The sequence below is a fragment of the Ornithorhynchus anatinus genome, chromosome 2, assembly GCF_004115215.2.
Source record: "Ornithorhynchus anatinus isolate Pmale09 chromosome 2, mOrnAna1.pri.v4, whole genome shotgun sequence".
NCBI classification, from domain to species: Eukaryota; Metazoa; Chordata; class Mammalia; order Monotremata; family Ornithorhynchidae; genus Ornithorhynchus; species Ornithorhynchus anatinus.
In genome coordinates, this window is record NC_041729.1 from 143,751,082 (window position 1) to 143,768,455 (window position 17,374).

The following is a 17,374-nucleotide window of genomic DNA, read 5'->3' on the forward strand; positions in this document are numbered from 1 at the left end:
GAGAGGGGGAGGAGCAGAGGGAAAGGGGGAGAAGAGGGTTTAGCCGAGGAGAGGTGAAGGGGGGGTAGAGGGAGCAGAGGGAAAAGGGGAGCTCAGTCTGGGAAGGCCTCCATCCCCGCCCATTGACGGGCTTACAGTCTGGCGAGGGGTCGGTGGTGAGATAGATGAGATGGAGGGACAGTGAGTAGGTTGGCATTAGAGGAGCGAGGTTTGCAGACTGGGTCGGAGTAGGAGAGCAGCAAGGTGAGGTAGGAGGGGGCAAGTGGATCAAGTGCTTTAAAGCCAATGGTGAGGAGTTTCTATTTGATGTGGAGGTGGGTGGTCAATCACTGGAGGTTCTGGGGGAGTGGGGAAGCAGGACTGAACATTTTTAAAGACAAATGATCCGGGCAGCAGAGTGAAGTACGGACTGGAGTGGGGAGAGACGGGAGGCGGGGAGGTCAGCAAGGAGGCTGACGCAGTAATCGATGCAGGATTTGTGCTTTGGATTGCTGGGGGAGCAGATTGGATGGAGAGGAAAGGGCGGATTTTAGCAACGTTGTAAAGGTGGGACCGATGGGATTCGGTGACAGATTGAATACGCGGGTTGAATGAGAGAGAGGAGTCGAGGATAGTGCCAAGGTTATGGGCTCGTGGGACAGGAACTGCGATAAATTCTGGGGTTGATACAAGGTTAGACATAGTCCATGTCCCACATGGGGCTCGGAGTTTAATCCCTGTTTACAGATGATGCAACAGTGGCCCGGAGAAGTTAAGTGACCTGCCCAAGGTCACACAGCAGGCAAGGGGATCAGAAATCAGGTCCTCTGACTCCCAGACTTCTAATCCCAGCTCTGCCACTTGTCAGCTGTGTGACTTTGGGCAAGTCACTTAACTTCTCTGTGCCTCTGTTACCTCATCTGTAAAATGGGGATTAACTGTGAGCCTCAAGTGGGACGACCTGATGACCCTGAATCTACCCTAGCGCTTAGAACAGTGCTCTGCACATAGTAAGCGCTTAACAAATACCAACATTATTATGTGAAATTACAGAGGAAATCATACCTCGACCCTATCTATCATCTATATCATCTCCCTTAGATACACATACATAAAATTCAAGGAGTAATATATTCCTAGCATACATTTATAACCAATCAATGATATCCGTTGAGTGCTTAGTACACTAATCAGAGTGCTGTACTAAGCACTTAGCACTGTCAATTTAAAGGACGACTTCATGATGGAGTGAGCAAGTGGCTATGTAAAAATATTCTAATGACTTAATCAACCACAAATTCATATTTTAAGGCTTTAGTCTGATGTTTATTGTTTCACTTCTTTTTTTTTTTACTTTTAGCAATGCAGACTGTTTACAGTTCAGAAATTCTGGCTTTCTGTTTCAAAAACAAAAATTGGCGGTGGATTGGTTCAGACAACCTCTCTCTTCCATGATTTTAGCCAAATGATTTATATTTCTGTGTTTTCTTAGTCCAACTCTACTAATAACTCCTTCCAGACTGTAAGCTCTTGATGGGGAGGGAACATGTCTACCAACTCTGTTATATAGTACTCTCTCAAGAGCTTAGTACAGCACTCGGCACATACTAAGCATTCAATAAATACCAGTGATCGATTGACTGACCAAGAGAGAAGGTGGAAGGATCTCTCCATCTATTTCTCTCTCTCTCTCTCATTTCTCCTTTCTTGCAGTGAATTCATTGTATTGAGCATTTTCTGTGTGCAGAGCATTGTACTAAATGCTCGGGAGAGTACAATATAACAGAGGTTGTAGATCCATTACAACAAACTTCCAGCCTAGAGGGGGAGATAGACATTAAAAGAAATGAATTACAGAAATGTACCTCTGTGTTGTGAGGCTGGAGAAGGGGTGAATAAAGGGCTCATATTGGGCCACATGGGGCTCACAGTCTTAATCCCCAATTTACAAATGAGGGAACTGAGGCCCAGAGAAGTGAAGTGAATTGTCCAAGGTCATGCAGCAGAAAAGTGATGGAGCTGGGATTTGAACTCAGGTCCTTCTGACTCTCAGGCTCGTGCTCTATCAATTAGACTATGCTGCTTCTTCGCTATCTAAATATCTGCTGAGTCCCAAAAGGGCATGAGACATAATAATAACAAATAATTATGGTACTTAATAAGCACTTACTATATACCATGCACTGTTCTAATAATGATAATAATAATCCATAATTATGGTATTTGTTAAGCGCTTACTATGTGCCAAGCACTTTACTAAGTGCTTTACTAAGTGTGATTTGGATGAAATGGTTTCATGATTTTCATGATTTCATCCAAATCCAAACCTAAGGGTGTCAGAAAAGGAAGTGGGAGAAGAGGAAAGGAGGCCTTAGTCAGGGAAGGCCTCTTGGAGGACATGAGCTTTTAATAAGGTTTTGAAAGTGGGGAGACTAATCGTCTGTCGGATATGAAGAGGGAGGGTGTTCCAGGCCAGAGGCAGGATCTGGACAAGGGCTCGGAAGCGAGAAAGACGAGATCAAGGTACAGGGAGTAGGTTGGCATTAGAAGAGCGAAGTATAAGAGGAACAAAATAAGATAGGAAGAGGCAAGGGGATAGAGTGCTTTAAAGCCGATCATAAGGAATTTTCGTCTGACACGGAGGTGGATGGGCAACTACTAGAAGTTCTTGAGGAGTGGGGAAACATGGGGTGAAAATCTTTCGTAGAAAACCGATCCTTCGTCGCATTCAAAATTCAATAATGTTTTTGGCAGATATCGTGATGTTAAGATGAAGACAGAAAATGGGAGAAAAGAGAGAAGGGAAGAAAGGTCAGATCTTAAACTGAGTGGGGTCTGCTCACAGTTTCTGCATTTCCACTTGGACACGATGGAGAGAGGCCAGGGAGACAGAGCCGGAGTTAGCAACAGAAAAGAGGATCCAGGAGACTTCTACAAATCTCAAGAGAGAAGAATCAAAAGGAGGAAGAGGATGTTTGAGAACAGAAACTCTTACCCGTCAACCTATTTTTGACAGCTTTGCATATTATAGTGTGTCAAACCTGGTAATCTTGGAACTACCACAGTGCTTAGAACAGTGCCTGGCACATAGTAAGCACTTAACACATACCATTAAAAAAAAAATTTAATCACTAGTCAATCATGCAGGGGCCGTCTCCACACTGCCTTCCATCATCAATCATCAACAACTATATTTATTATTATTATTATTATTATTATTATGGTATTTGTTAAGTGTTTACTATGTGCCAGGCACTGTACTAAGCACTGGGGTACAAACAAGCAAAGGTTGGACACAGTCCCTGTCCCACAGGGGGCTCACAGTCTCAATCCTCATTGTACAGATAGATGAGGCAACTAAGGCCCAGAGAATTGAAGTGACTTACCCAAGGTCACACAGCAGACAAATGATGGAGCTGGGATTAGAAACCATGATTTTCTAATAATAATGGTATTTGTTAAGACTTTACTATGTGCCAGGCACTTTCCTAAGCTCTGGGGTAGATGAGAGATAATTGGGTTGGACACAAATCCTGTCCCACATGGGATTCACAGTCTTAATCCCCATTTTCCAGCGGAGGTCACTGAGGCCCAGAGAAGTGAAATGACTTGTCCTAAATCACACAGCTGACAAGTGGCGGAGCTGGGATTAGAATCCCTGACCCCTGATTCCCAAGCCCGGCTTCTTGTTAATGATGGTATTTGTTAAGCGTTTACTATGTGCCAAGCACTGATGACTCCTAGGCCCAGGCTCTACACTTAATGTGCACAGAGCACCATACTAAGTGCTTGGGAGAGTCCAGTACAACGGAGTTGGTAGACACTTTCCCTGCCCACAACAAGGTTACAGTGTAGAGGGGGAGACAGGCATTAATGTGAGTAATTTATAATATAATCCATAGATATGTGCACTGGCAAGACATTGGGCTGAGAGAGTTGCCCTGGAGATAAGCAGCGTGGCTTAGTGGAACTTGAGAAGCAGCATGACTTAGTGGAAAAAGCCCGGGCTTGGGATTCAGAGGACGTGGGTTCTAATCCCGGCTCCTCCACTTGTCAGCTGTGTGACTTTGGGCAAATCACTTCACTTCTCTGGGCCTCAGTTACTTCATCTGGAAAATGGGGATGAAGACTGTGAGCCTCACATGGGACAACCTGATAACCTTGTATCTATCCCAGTGCCTAGAAGAGTGAACGGAACATAGTAAGCGCTTAACAAATACCATCATCATCACCATTATTATTATTAGAAGCAGCAAAGTTGTCTTCCACTCCTCAGGTCCTTTGTCAAATCCCCAAGCACCGTGGTGCGTCCTGCTTCAACAAGTCTGGCTCTATCACCCTTTTTTTTTCTTTCTGATGATATCTGTTAAGTGCTCACTACGTGCCGGGCACTGTGTTAAGCGCTGGGTAGATCCAAGCTAATCAGGTTGGACGCAGTCCCTGTCCGACATAGGGTTCACAATCTTAATCCCCATTTCCTCATCGGATTTAAAGCAGTCGCCTTGCCCCCGCCTACCTCACCTCGCTGCTCTGCTACTACAACCCAGCCCGCACCCTCCGCTCCTCTGGTGTCGCTAACCTTCTCACTGTACTTCCATCTCATCTATCTCGCCGTCGGCCTCTCGCCCACGTCCTGCCTCTGGCCTGGAATGCCCACCATCTTCATATCTTTCAGACGACTGCTCTCTTCCACTTCAAAGCCTTCAAAAAAGGCCCATCTCCTCCAAGGAGACTTCCCTGACTAAGCCCTTCTTTCCTCTTCTCTCACTTCCTTTGCATCGCCCTGATTTGCTCCCTTTATTCACCCTCCTCTTATCCTCCTCCCCAGAATTTATGTCCATACCTGCAATTTTATTTATATTATGTCTGTCTCCCCCTCTAGACTGTAAGCTTGTTGCGGGCACAGAATATGTCTGTTATATGGTTATACTGTACCCTGCCAAACGCTTAGTACAGTGGTCTACACACAGTAAGCACCCAATAAATACGATTGACTGACTGTCTAAAAGATGAGGTAAATGAGGCACATTACAGATACAGAACAGCATCGCAGAACTTCCCCCAATGCAGTTCCTCATGGTTCCTTTTCTAGTGCCCGGCACATAGTAAGCACTTAACAAAAACCACAAATATTATTATTATTTACTAGTGATCTTTTCTAGTGCTTAGAACAGTGCTCTGCACATAGTAAGCGCTTAACAAATACCAACATCATTATTATTATTATTAGTGATTCAGAGAAGCTGTTTCACCTCCGGATGATGAAGGACATCCACAAGGAAGGAGAATCTAGGAAGGGAATGGTTTAGTGGAAAGGGCACGTCCTGGGAGTCAGAATGTCATGGGTTCTAGTCCTACCCCACCACTTGTCTGCTCTATGACCTTGGGCAAGTCACTTAACTTCTCTGTACCTCACTTATCTCATCTGTAAAATGGGGATTGAGACTGTGAGCTACATTCTTTCATTCATTCAATAGTATTTACTGAACGCTAACTATGGGCAGAACGCTGTACTAAGCGCTTGGAATGTACAATTCGGGGCTACATGTGGGACAGGAACTGTGGCCAACTCAATTTGCTTGTAACCACCCCAGTGCTTAGTACAGTGCCAGGCACGTAGTAAGCCCTTAACAAATACAATCATCATCATTATTATTTATTTTCTTTCCTGTGCTGAATGCTCGCAAACGGAATGTTCTTATTTGCACCTATCATATTTATTTACATCATCTCGGCCACCACCCTGATGATTAAGGAGGAAAACGAGCTTAATTTTGTAAGCAGTCATAGTGGCCCTGGGACAGATTGAGGAGAGAGGTGAGATCGAGTTAATGATCCACAGACAGAGTTCTCTGCAAGAGTTTCTTCTTTAAAAGGCGTGCACATGAGCTAGGATAGAAAGAGGGAGGTCGATGCCTCTATCCGATACGGCCCGCTGCTTCTCAACACTTAACAAACACCACTATTTTACTGAAGGAAAAGGAAATGATATTTAATACGTTTATTTAAGAGAAGGAAACAGAAGGAGAGGTGACAGAAGAGAAGAGTAGAGCCAATCTGAAAATCAATCGGTCTTCCTACCTTGATGTGTTTGATTCCTCCCATGTTCATCCAGGCCTGTGCTTGGTCTGGATTCAGTTCCACCGCTACTTTATAGCTCTAAATAAATAAGCAACAGCTTTAGGTGAGACATCAATCAATCACTGGTATTTACTGATCATTTACTGTGTACTAAGCGCCTAGGAGGGTACCATACAGAGTTAGCAGACGTGTTTCCTGCCCATAAAGAGGTGACAGTTTATAATGTTGGTATTTGTTAAGCGCCTACTATGTGCAGAGCACTGTTCTAAGCGCTGGGGTAGATACAGGGTCATCAGGTTGCCCCCCTTGGGGCTCACAGTCTTAATCCTCATTTTACAGATGAGGTAACTGAGGCACAGAGAAGTTAAGTGACTTGCCCAGTCACACAGCTGACAAGCAGCGGAGCTGGGATTCGAACCCATGACCTCTGATTCCCAAGCCCGGGCTCTTTCCACTGAACCACACTGCTTCTCCTAGCAGCATTTATTTATTGAGCGCTTACTATGTGCAGAGCACTCTACTAGGCGCTTGGAATGTACAATTCGGCAACAGATAGAGACAATCCCTGCCCAATGACGGGCTCACGGTCTAATCTGGGGAGACAAACGGACAAAAACAAGACAACATACTCACAATAAATAGAATCAAGGGGATGTACACCTCATTAAAATAAATGGGGTAATAAAAATATATAGAAATGAGCACAGTGCTGAGGGGAGGGGAAGGGCGAGGGGGAGGAGCAGAGGGAAAGGGGGCTTAGTTGAGGGGAGGTGAGGAGGGGGGCAGAGAGGGAGCAGAGGGAGCAGAGGGAAAAGGGGAAGCTCAGTGTGGGAAGGCCTCCTGGAGGAGGAGGTGACCTCTCAGTAGGGCTTTGAAGAGGGGAAGAGAGTTAGTTTGGCGGAGGTGAGGAGGGAGGGCATTCAAAAACAACACCAATTTCCACTAGTGTTCCATTCGATTTCTATGATTTTCTTATGTGCTGAAGGGGGAGGGAGGAGGGTGGATTGCAGATAGAAAAGCGGACACCTCTGCAAGGTGTAATTTACCCGCAGAGATAACCCTGTAGGGTGTTGATGGCCCGTGAGATCCTACAGGGAATTGGAGCTATTTCTATTAGCGTGTGTTTCCGCGGGCTGGTTTCGACCTGCCGGAAGGCTGCGGGCTTTCCAAAGTACTGTGTGACAGATGGAGTTTTAAGGAAAAATGTCATAGTCTCAGAAGATATACGGTGACCCACTTCAGCCACTACACCTGGGTTATGCAGTTTGTGGAGGAGAAGGCCCACTGAAAACTCACCTCCTCCAGGAGGCCTTCCCAGGCCAAGCCCCCTTTTCCTCTGCTCCTCTTCCCTTCCCCATCACCCTGACTCTCTCCCTCTGCTCTACCTCACCGCCCCACAGCACTTGTGTATATATGTACACGTTTATTATTCTATTTATTTTATTAATGATGCGTATATATCTATATTTCTATTTTTTTATATTGATGCCTTTGATACCTATTGATGCTCATCTTCTTGTTTTGATGTCTGTCTCCACCCTCCTAGACTGTGAGACTGTTGTTGGCCAGGGATTGTCTCTATCTGTTGCTGAATTGTACTTTCCAAGTACTTAGTACAATGCTCTGCACATAGTAAGCGCTCAATCCATACAACTGAATGAAATATGATTTAATGAATGAATAAACATCTAAGGATGGGAGAGGGTGTGTGTGCAATTATAAAAATAATTATTAGTGATAATGCTAATTAGCATTTTTTATTATCAATATTGTTATTGTTACTATTAATAATGATGATGATAATAATTGTGGTATTTGTTAAGTGCTTACAATGTGCCAGGCACTGAACTAAGCGCTGGGATAGACACAGGAAAATCGGGGTTGGACACAGTCCCTGTCCCACATGGGGCTCACAGTCTTAATCCCCATTTTACCAATGAGGGAACTGAGGCCCAGAGAGTGACCTGCCCTAGGTCACATAGCAGATGAGTGGTAGAGGTGGCATTTGAACCCAGATCCTTTGGACTCCGAGGCTTCTGGGCCCCGGGGGAGGGGAAAACATGTCATCCCATAGGCTAACTTGCCCACTCCCTGCCCTCTGGATGAAACTCCCAAACTTCAAAGGATCAGACACTACAACTAAGCTGTCCAATCACTCAATCGATCTACGGATGGTATTTATTGAGCGCTTATTCTGTGTAGTGCTTTGTACTAAGCACGTGGGAAGGAGTATAATAATAATAATAATAATGTCGGTATTTGTTAAGCGCTTACTATGTGCAGAGCACTGTTCTAAGCGCTGGAGTAGATACAGGGTAATCAGGTTGTCCCACGTGAGGCTCACAGTTAATCCCCATTTGACAGATGAGGTAACTGAGGCACAAAGAAGTTAAGTATAGTCCATCTTCAGTTTGTTCTGCATCTAGCTGCCACATTGGCATTACAATCTTTCTTGAGTCTCCCTGCAAAGACCCGCTAGGCGCCTTAACTTGCTTTTCACCTCCCCATCTGGCCTTGCCTTTTTGGACAACGCTGCTACAAAGTAACAGAATGCAGTGACGGCCTACAGCTCTCTATCGCTTGATATCGGCACCAGCAACGTGGCCTAGTGACAAGAGCAAGAGCCTGGGAGACAGAGGACCTGGATTCTAATCCTGGCTCTGCCACTTGTCTGCTGTGTGACCTCTGATGAGTCACTTCACTTCTCTGGGCCTCAGTTCCCTCATCTGCAAAATGGGGGTTGAATCCTACTTCCACCTAGCTAGACGGTGAGCCCCACGGGGGACAGGGGATAAATCCAACCTGATGACCTTATATCTATGTCAGCAGTTAGAACAGTGCTTGGCATATAGTAAGTGCTTAACAGATACCGTTATAAAACAACAATGCCAATTCAGAGTTTCATGGTTTTCTACCCAAATTGAAAAAAACAACTCATGAATCTTGTTTTAGTTTTTAAACCCCAAATCCATATCATACATGTAGGTAAAGCTAAAAAATATTTCATTCAAAGTTATGTCAAAATGACTTTAGTCCAATTCCACATCTGTTCTACCATGCTTCTGGTTGGTCTCCTATTTAATAATAATAATAATAATAATTAATATTATTATCAGCACTGTACTCGTCTGCTCAACTGTATATATTTTCATTACCCTATTTATTTTGTTAATGAAATGTACATCGCCTTGATTCTATTTAGTTGCCATTGTTTTTATGAGATGTTCTTCCCCTTGACTCTATTTATTGCCATTGTTCTCGTCTGTCCGTCTCCCCCGATCAGACCGTAAGCCCGTCAAACGGCAGGGACTGTCTCTATCTGTTACCGACTTGTTCACTCCAAGCGCTTAGTACAGTGCTCTGCACATAGTAAGCGCTCAATAAATACTATTGAAATAAATAAATACTATTGAATGAATAATAATAATGGCAATTATTTGTACTACTGTGGTACTTGTTAAGTGTTTACTATTAAGCACTAGTGTAAATACAAGTCAATCAGGTTGGACAAAATTCCTGTCCCACATGGGCTCACACTCTTAATCCCCATTTTCCAGATGAGGGAACTGAGGCCCAGAGAATTTAAGTGACTTGCCCAGACACACAGAAGACATGTGGCAGAACTGGGATTAGAACCCAAGTCCTTCTGACGCCCAGACCCTTGCTCTATCCACTAAGCCAACATCAATCTCCTGTTAACGACAATAATTCACCCTCCAGGCCATTGCAGCAGATCATAACTACTGTTGGAAGTAGATCCACTAGAGGAGCTGAATAATAAGGACGGCATTTGTAAAGCACTTACTATGTTCCAAGCACTGTTCTAAGTCCTGGGGTAGATACAAGGTTATCAGGTTGTGAGGCTCACGGTCTTAATCCCCATTTTACAGATGAGGGAACTGAGGTACAGAGAAGTGACTTGCCCAAAGTCACACAGCTGACAAGTGTTGGAGCCGGGATTAGAACTCACGACCTCTGACTCCCAAGCCCGGCCTCCTTCCACTAAGCCACGTGAATACTCTTCATGGATAGAGTTAGTCTAGCCAGCTAGAGGTTGTAGCTTGATCATCCTAGAGTTATTTATTCTGCATACCTCAAACGCCTTGTCAAGCAGGTTCTGTTCTCTTAGTTGGTTTCCTTTTGTGAAAAAAAGCTCAGATATGACTTTGGGATCCTTTGGTTTTAGTTGGAGAGCGCTATCTATAGCTTCAAGTGCCTGGAGAGAGAAAGACACAGAAAGAGAAGGGCAAAAGAGGGTTAGATACTAGAAGAACCACTTCAGCATCACCATTACACGCTTTTTCAGTACTGCCAATTTAATCTCACGATTTGACCTTGGACAAGTCATTTACACTCTCTGCGTCTTAGTTCCCCTGCCTGAAAAATGGAAGCGTGATAACACCTGCCCCTATATACTTCCCGGGGATACCGAAAAGATAAAATCAGTCGACATGCGAAAGGTGCTTGGAAGGGCTGGTGTTTTATAAACCCAAGATGGCCCTCTTTTATAATAGCAATGATAAAAATGATAATAATAATGGCATTCGTTTAGCGCTTACTATATGCCAGGCACTGTACTAAGTACTGGGGTGGATACAGGGTTCGAATCCCGCTCTGCCACTTGTGGGCTGTGTGACTATGGACAAGTCACTTAACTTCTCTGTGTCTCAGTTACCTCATCTGTAAAATGGGGATTAACTGTGAGCCTCACGTGGGTCAACCTGATTACCCTGTATCTACCCCAATGCTTACAGCAGTGCTCTGCACAGAGTAAGCACTTAACAAATACCAACATTATTATTATCATTATTATTATTATTATTTCAGGTGTGATGAGGTTGGACACAGTTCCTGACCCACGTGGGGCTCATAATCTTGATCCCTATTTTATATATGAGATTACTGAGGCACAGAGAAGTTAAGTGATTTGCTCAAGGTCACGCAGCAGACATGTGGTCGAGCTGGGATTTGAACCCATGTCCTCTGACTCCCAAGCCCAGGCTCTTTCCACTAGGCCATGCTGCTTCTCTAGAAATTAGACTTCGGTAAAACCCCTTGAAGATACAATAATAATGATGATGATAATGGCATTTGTTAATCGCTTACTATGTGCCAAGCACTGTTTTAAGCGCTGGGGTAAATACAAGGTTATCAGGTCGTCCCACGTGGGGCTCACAGTCTTAATCCCCATTTTTACAGATGAGGAACTGAGGCACAGAGAAGTGAGGTGACTCACCCAGCTGACAAGTGGCAGAGCCGGGATTAGAACCCACAACCTCTGACTCCCAAGCCCGGGCTCTTTCCACTAAGCCACGCTGCTTCTCAGAGGCTTCTGCTTATCAGAGGTGGTGGGTAGAAACCACGACCCAAATACGTGCAAATCCGGGGGCTGATCTTACAAGTCACCCACTCCAAAAATTCCCCAGAAGGAACGTCCATCCTTTATCATTCCACCGCCTCCCGTTCGCCCCGGATCGCTTTTACCTTGCCGTAACGCTCCTGCTCGCTGTAGATCGCCGACAGAAGACGATAGCACTCCAGACAGCCGCGTTCCTCGGACACGATGCGGTTGGTCATCCTTTCTGCTTCTTTGGTCTGACCCATCATCACCAAAACCTGGGCCTGCAAAACAACAGTGCTGTCTTCCTGAGGTGGGTTGGGTCGGGGGTTTCCCCCTTTCCACCGGTGTAGAACGGCCTATTGGATGGAGCGCGGGGCCCGGGAGTCAGAGGATCTGGGTTTTAATAGTGGAAGGTTCACGGGCTTGGGAGTCAGAGGTGATGGGTTCTAATCCTGCCTCTACTACTTCACTTCTCTGGGCCTCAGTTCCCCCATTTTTGTAAAATGGGGATGAAGACTGTGAGCCCACTTGGGACAACCTGATTACCTTGTATTCACCCCGGCGCTTAGTACTTAGCTCTCTCATTCACCCCACACATCCAATCCATCACCAGTGCCTGCCGGTCTCACCTTTACAATATCGCCAAGATCCTCCTTTTCCTCTCCACCCAAACGGCTATCATACTGGTACAAGCTCTCATACTATCCCGACTGGATTACTGTGTCAGCCTTCTCTCTGATCTCCCTTCCTCCTGTCTCTCCCCACTCCAGTCTATTCTTCATTCCGCTGCCCGGCTCATCTTCCCGCAGAAAGGCTCTGGGCGTGTCACTCCCCACCTTAAAAACCTCCAGTGGTTGCCCATCGACCGCCGCACGAAACTAAAATTTTGAACTCTAGGCTTTGAGGCTCTCCATCCCCTTGCCCCCTCCTACCTCTCCTCCCTTCTCTCTTTCCACCGCCCACCCCGCACGCTCCGCTCCTCTGCCTCCCACCTCCTCGCCGTCCCCCGTTCTCACCTATCCCGCCGTCGACCCCTGGCCCGCGTCCTCCCGCGGTCCTGGAACGCCCTCCCTCCTCGCCTCCGCCAGACTAATTCTCTTCCCTTCTTCAAAGCCCTACTGAGAGCTCACCTCCTCCAAGAGGCCTTTCCACACTGAGCTTCCCCTTTTCCTTCTGCTCCCTCTCTGCTTTCTGCTCCCTCCCCTTTCCCCCCTTCACCTCCGCTCAGCTAAATCCCCTTTCCCTCTGCTCCTCCCCCTCTCCCTTTCCCTCCCCTCAGCACTGTGCTCATTTGTATATATTTTTATTACCCTATTTATTTTGTTAATGAGGTGTACATCTCCTTGATTCTATTTAACGTGATTATGTGTCCTCTTTCTGTCCGTCTGCCTCCCCCGATTAGACTGTGTGCCCATCACTGGGCAGGGATTGTCTCTGCTACTGAATTGTACATTCCAAGCACTTAGTACAGTGCTCTGCACATAGTAAGCACTCAATAAATACTATTGAATGAATGAACTGTGCTTGGCACATAGTAAGCACTTAACAGAAAACCAGCATTGCCTGTCTATTGTCTTGTTTTGTTGTCTGTCTCCCCCTTCTAGACTGTGAGCCTGTTGTTGGATAGGGATTGTCTCTATTTGTTGCCAAACTTTACAAATGCTTATTACAGTGCTCTGCACACAGTAAGCGCTCAATAAATATGACTGAATGAATGAATGAATGAATTCTGGCTCCGACACGTGCCTGCTGTGTGACTTTGGGCAAGTCGTTTCCCTTGCTCTCTTCTGTGTCACCCTGATTTACACCCTTTATTTGCCTCCTTCTCGGCCCCGCAACACTTACGCACATATCCGTAATTTACTTATTGATATTAATGCCTGTTATCCCCCTAGACTGTAAGCTTGTTGCGGGAAGCATAGATGTCTACCAACTCTGTTTTACTGTTGTATCATGCTCTCCCAAGAGCTTAGTTCAGTGCTCTGCACCCAATAAGTGCTCAATAAATATGATGGATTGATTAATCGTACCTCACTGACCACATCTGTAAAATGGGAGTGAAATCCCCATTGCCCCTCCCAGACTGTGAACCCCATGGGGGGGGCGGGAACTGTGTCCAATCTATTTAAACTGTATCTACCCCAGTGCTTAGTACAGTGCCTGGCATAGTAACCTCCTGCAAATATTATAATTGCTATTATTATTACTATTGCTATCATTATTATTTTAATGGTATTTGTTAAGCATTTACTACCTGCCAGGCTCTGTCATAAGTGCTGGGGGAGGTACAAGCTAGTCAGATGGAACCCAGTCCATGTCCCACGTGGGATTCACAGTCTTAATCCCCATTTTTATACAGATGAGATAACTGAGGCATGGAAAAGTGAAGTGACTTGCCCAAGGTCACACAGCAGACAAGTGGTAGAGCTGGGTTCCAATACCTGTTGTCCCTCCTGCTTAAAGCGTGAGTTACATGTGGGACCTGATTATCTCATATCTACCCCAGTGCTTAGTACAGTGCTTGACACACTGTAAGACTGTAAACTCGTCTCTAGACCGTAAGCTCATTTTGGGCAGGGAATGTGCCTGGTTATTGCTATATTGTACTCTCCCAAGCCCCTAGTACAGTGCTTTGCACCCAGGAAGCACTCAATAAATACAACTGAATGAATGAATAAGCACTTAACAACTACCATTATTATTATCATTACTATCATTATTATTTTCTGTGCTTCAGTTCCTTCACTAATGTCTGTCTCCCGCTCTGGACTGTAAGCTCGTTGTGTCCCAAAAGCACGTCTAGCAACTCTTTTCTTGTACTCTCCAAAGCACTTAGTACAATGCTTTGCACTCGGTAAGTGCTCAATAAATACCATTGATTGATTGATAAAATTGAGACTCAATACCTGTTCAATACCATGCGGGACAGGAACTGTGTTCAATTTTCTTTAGCCCTGAGCAACATATCTGGCAAATAGCTATGTACGTCACACATATTATTAATAACCAACACCACACTCATTCTTATTATTACTATGATTATTATATGGGCTATTGGAAGGTTGGTAGGACTAGACTGTAAGCTCGTTGTGGGGAGGGAATGTGTCTGTTTACTGTTATATTGTATTCTCCCGAGATTTTAATACAGCGCTCTGCACACGTAAGCGCTCAATAAATACGACTGAATAAATGAATGACTCTTCAAAGGATTCCAGCTGTCGTGTTTCCCTCAAAGGTTTAATCAACCATGTGCAATATTTATCCCCCACCCCAGCTCCAAAGCACTTATGTCCATTTCTGTCATTTATTTCTTTATATGAATGTCAGTCTCCCTCTCTAGACTGTAAGCTCGTTGTAGACAAGGAATGTGTCTGTTTTTTGTTCTACTTTCTTCTCCCAAGTGCTTAGTACAGTGCTCTGCACGTAGTAAAATGCCAGTAAATGCGATTAACCCGACCGACTGGGGTCTTGCTTGCGTGCCTCCCCCTCTAGACTGTAAGCTCACGACGGGCAGGGAATGTGTCTATTTGTTGTTATACTGTCCTCTCCCGGGTGCTCAGTGTAGGGCTTTGCACAGAGTAAGCGCTCAGTAAATACGATCGAATGCTTACCAATGCCAGTCGGATCTCCTTGACCGAAGGTTGAAGTGCTGCTGCTTCCCGATAGACCTGCAGTGCTTCCTCGTATCTGCCAGTGTTGTAGTACAGGGCCCCGAGGGGGGAGAGGATTTCCGCCTTCGGGCCTATCTGCAGGGCCCTGCATCATGAGGAACGAGAGTAAGTGTTCTTCTAGAGGGGCCATTCCCACTCGGTGCTTACTTAGGTGGGCAGGGAAGGTGCCTTTCATTCAGTCGATTCATTCCTTCAGTCGTATTAACTGCGCGCTTACTGTATGCAGAGCACTCTACTAAGCTCTGGGGAGAGCACAATCGAACAATAAATGGACACCTTCCCTGCCCACGACAAGCTCACAGTCTCGAGGGGGAGACAGACATTAATATAAATGAATAAACTGCAGACATGGACATAAGTGCAGTAAGGTCGGTACATAAGTGCAGTAAGGTCTGTTCTCCATTTACACTCACTCCCTCGGTGAACTCATTCGCTCTCACGGCTTTGACTACTATCTCTACGCAGATGACATGCAGATCTACATCTCTGCCCCTGTCCTTTTCCCCTCCCTTCGGGCTCGCATCTCCTCCCGCCTCCGGGACGTCTCCGCCTGGATGTCGGCCCGCCACCTAAAACTCAACATGAGCGAGACTGAGCTCCTCATCTTCCCTCCCGAGCCCGGTCCTCTCCCAGACTTCCCTATCACCGTGGACGGCACGACCGTCCTTCCCGTCTCTCGGGCCCGCGATCTCGGTGTCATCCTCGACTCGTCTCTCTCGTTCGCCCCACACATCCTATCCGTTACCGAGACCTGCCGGTTTCACCTTTACAATATCGTCAAGATCCGCCCTTTCCTCTCCATCCAAATGGCTACCTTACCGCTACGGGTTCTCATTGTATCCCAGCTAGACTACCGTGTCAGACTTCTCTCTGATCTCCCTTCCTCCTCTCTCGCCCCGCTCCGGTCTATTCTTCACTCCGCTGCCCGGCTCATCTTCCCGCAGAAATGATCTGGGCATGTCACTCCCCTTCTTAAACACCTCCAGTGGTTGCCCATCGACCTCCGCTCCAAACAAAAACTCCTCACTCTAGACTTCGAGGCTCTACATCACCTTGCCCCTTCCTACCTCTCCTCCCTTCTCTCGTTCTACCACTCACCCCGCACGCTCCGCTCCTCCGCCGCCCACCTCCTCGCCGTCCCTCGGTCTCGCCCGTCCCGCCGTCGACCCCCGGGCCGCGTCCTCCCGCGGTCCCGGAACGCCCTCCCTCCTCACCTCCGCCAAACTGATTCTCTTCCCATCTTCAAAACCCTCCTTAAAACTCACCTCCTCCAAGAGGCCTTCCCAGACTGAGCTCCTCTTCTCCCTCTACTCCCTCTACCACCCCCCCTTCACCTCTCCGCAGCTTAACCCTCTTTTCCCCCCATCTCCCTCTGCTCCTCCCCCTCTCCCTTCCCATCCCCTCAGCATCGTACTCGTCTCTGCTCAACTGTATATATTTTCATCACCCTATTTATTTTGTTAATGAAATGTACCTCACCTCGATTCTATTTAGTTGCCATCGTTTTTACGAGATGTTCTTCCCCTCGACTCTATTTATCGCCACTGTTCTCGTCTGTCCGTCTCCCCCGATTAGACCGTAAGCCCGTCAAAGGGCAGGGACTGTCTCTATCTGTTGCCGACTTGTTCATTCCAAGCGCTTAGTACAGTGCTCTGCACATAGTAAGCGCTCAATAAATACTATTGAATGAATGAATGAATGAATGAATGGGGGGAAGAATAAAGGGAGCAAATCAGAACGACGCAGAAGGGAGTGGGAGAAGAGGAAAGGAGGGCTTAGTCAGGGAAGCCCTCTTGGACGAGATGGACCTTCCATAACGGCCTTGAAGCGGAGGAGTAAAATTGGCTGTCAGATTGAGGAGGGAGGGCATTCCAGGCCAGAGGCAGGACGAGGGCGAGGGATCGGGCAGCGAGACGGGCGAGATCGAGGTACAGTGGAAAGGTTGGCATTAGAGGAGCGGAGTATACGGGCTGGGATGTAGAAGGAGAGAAGGGAGGTGATGTAGGAGGGGGCGAGGTGATGGACAGCTTTGAAGCCAATGGTAAGGAGGTTTTGTTTAATGTAGAGGTAGATGGGCAACCACTGGGGTTTCTTGAGAAAGGGGGAATCATGTCCTGAATCTTTCTGTAGAAAAATAATCCGGGCAGCGCCGTGACTGGAGTGGGTAGAGACAGGAGGCTGGGAGCTCAGCAAGGAGACTGATACAGTAATTACGGCAGGATGGGATAAGTGACTGGATTAACAGGGTAGCAGTTTGGCTAGAGAGGAAAGGGCAGATTTTAGCGATGTTGTGAAAGTGGTA

The 17,374-nt window shown here is 46.4% G+C and overlaps 1 protein-coding gene across 1 annotated transcript in view; it reads right to left on the reverse strand.

Moving 5' to 3' along the window:
- The window catches only part of TMTC1 (transmembrane O-mannosyltransferase targeting cadherins 1), a 361,323-nt gene that overhangs the window by 7,804 nt on the left and 336,145 nt on the right, over window positions 1-17,374 (reverse strand). The window contains exons 16-19 of the mRNA XM_029058287.2: window positions 15,013-15,157; window positions 11,545-11,682; window positions 10,154-10,276; window positions 6,061-6,138 (exon numbers count right to left, since the gene is read on the reverse strand). Coding sequence (XP_028914120.2) covers window positions 6,061-6,138; window positions 10,154-10,276; window positions 11,545-11,682; window positions 15,013-15,157 — 484 coding nt within the window. The remainder of the gene's footprint in view (window positions 1-6,060; window positions 6,139-10,153; window positions 10,277-11,544; window positions 11,683-15,012; window positions 15,158-17,374) is intronic.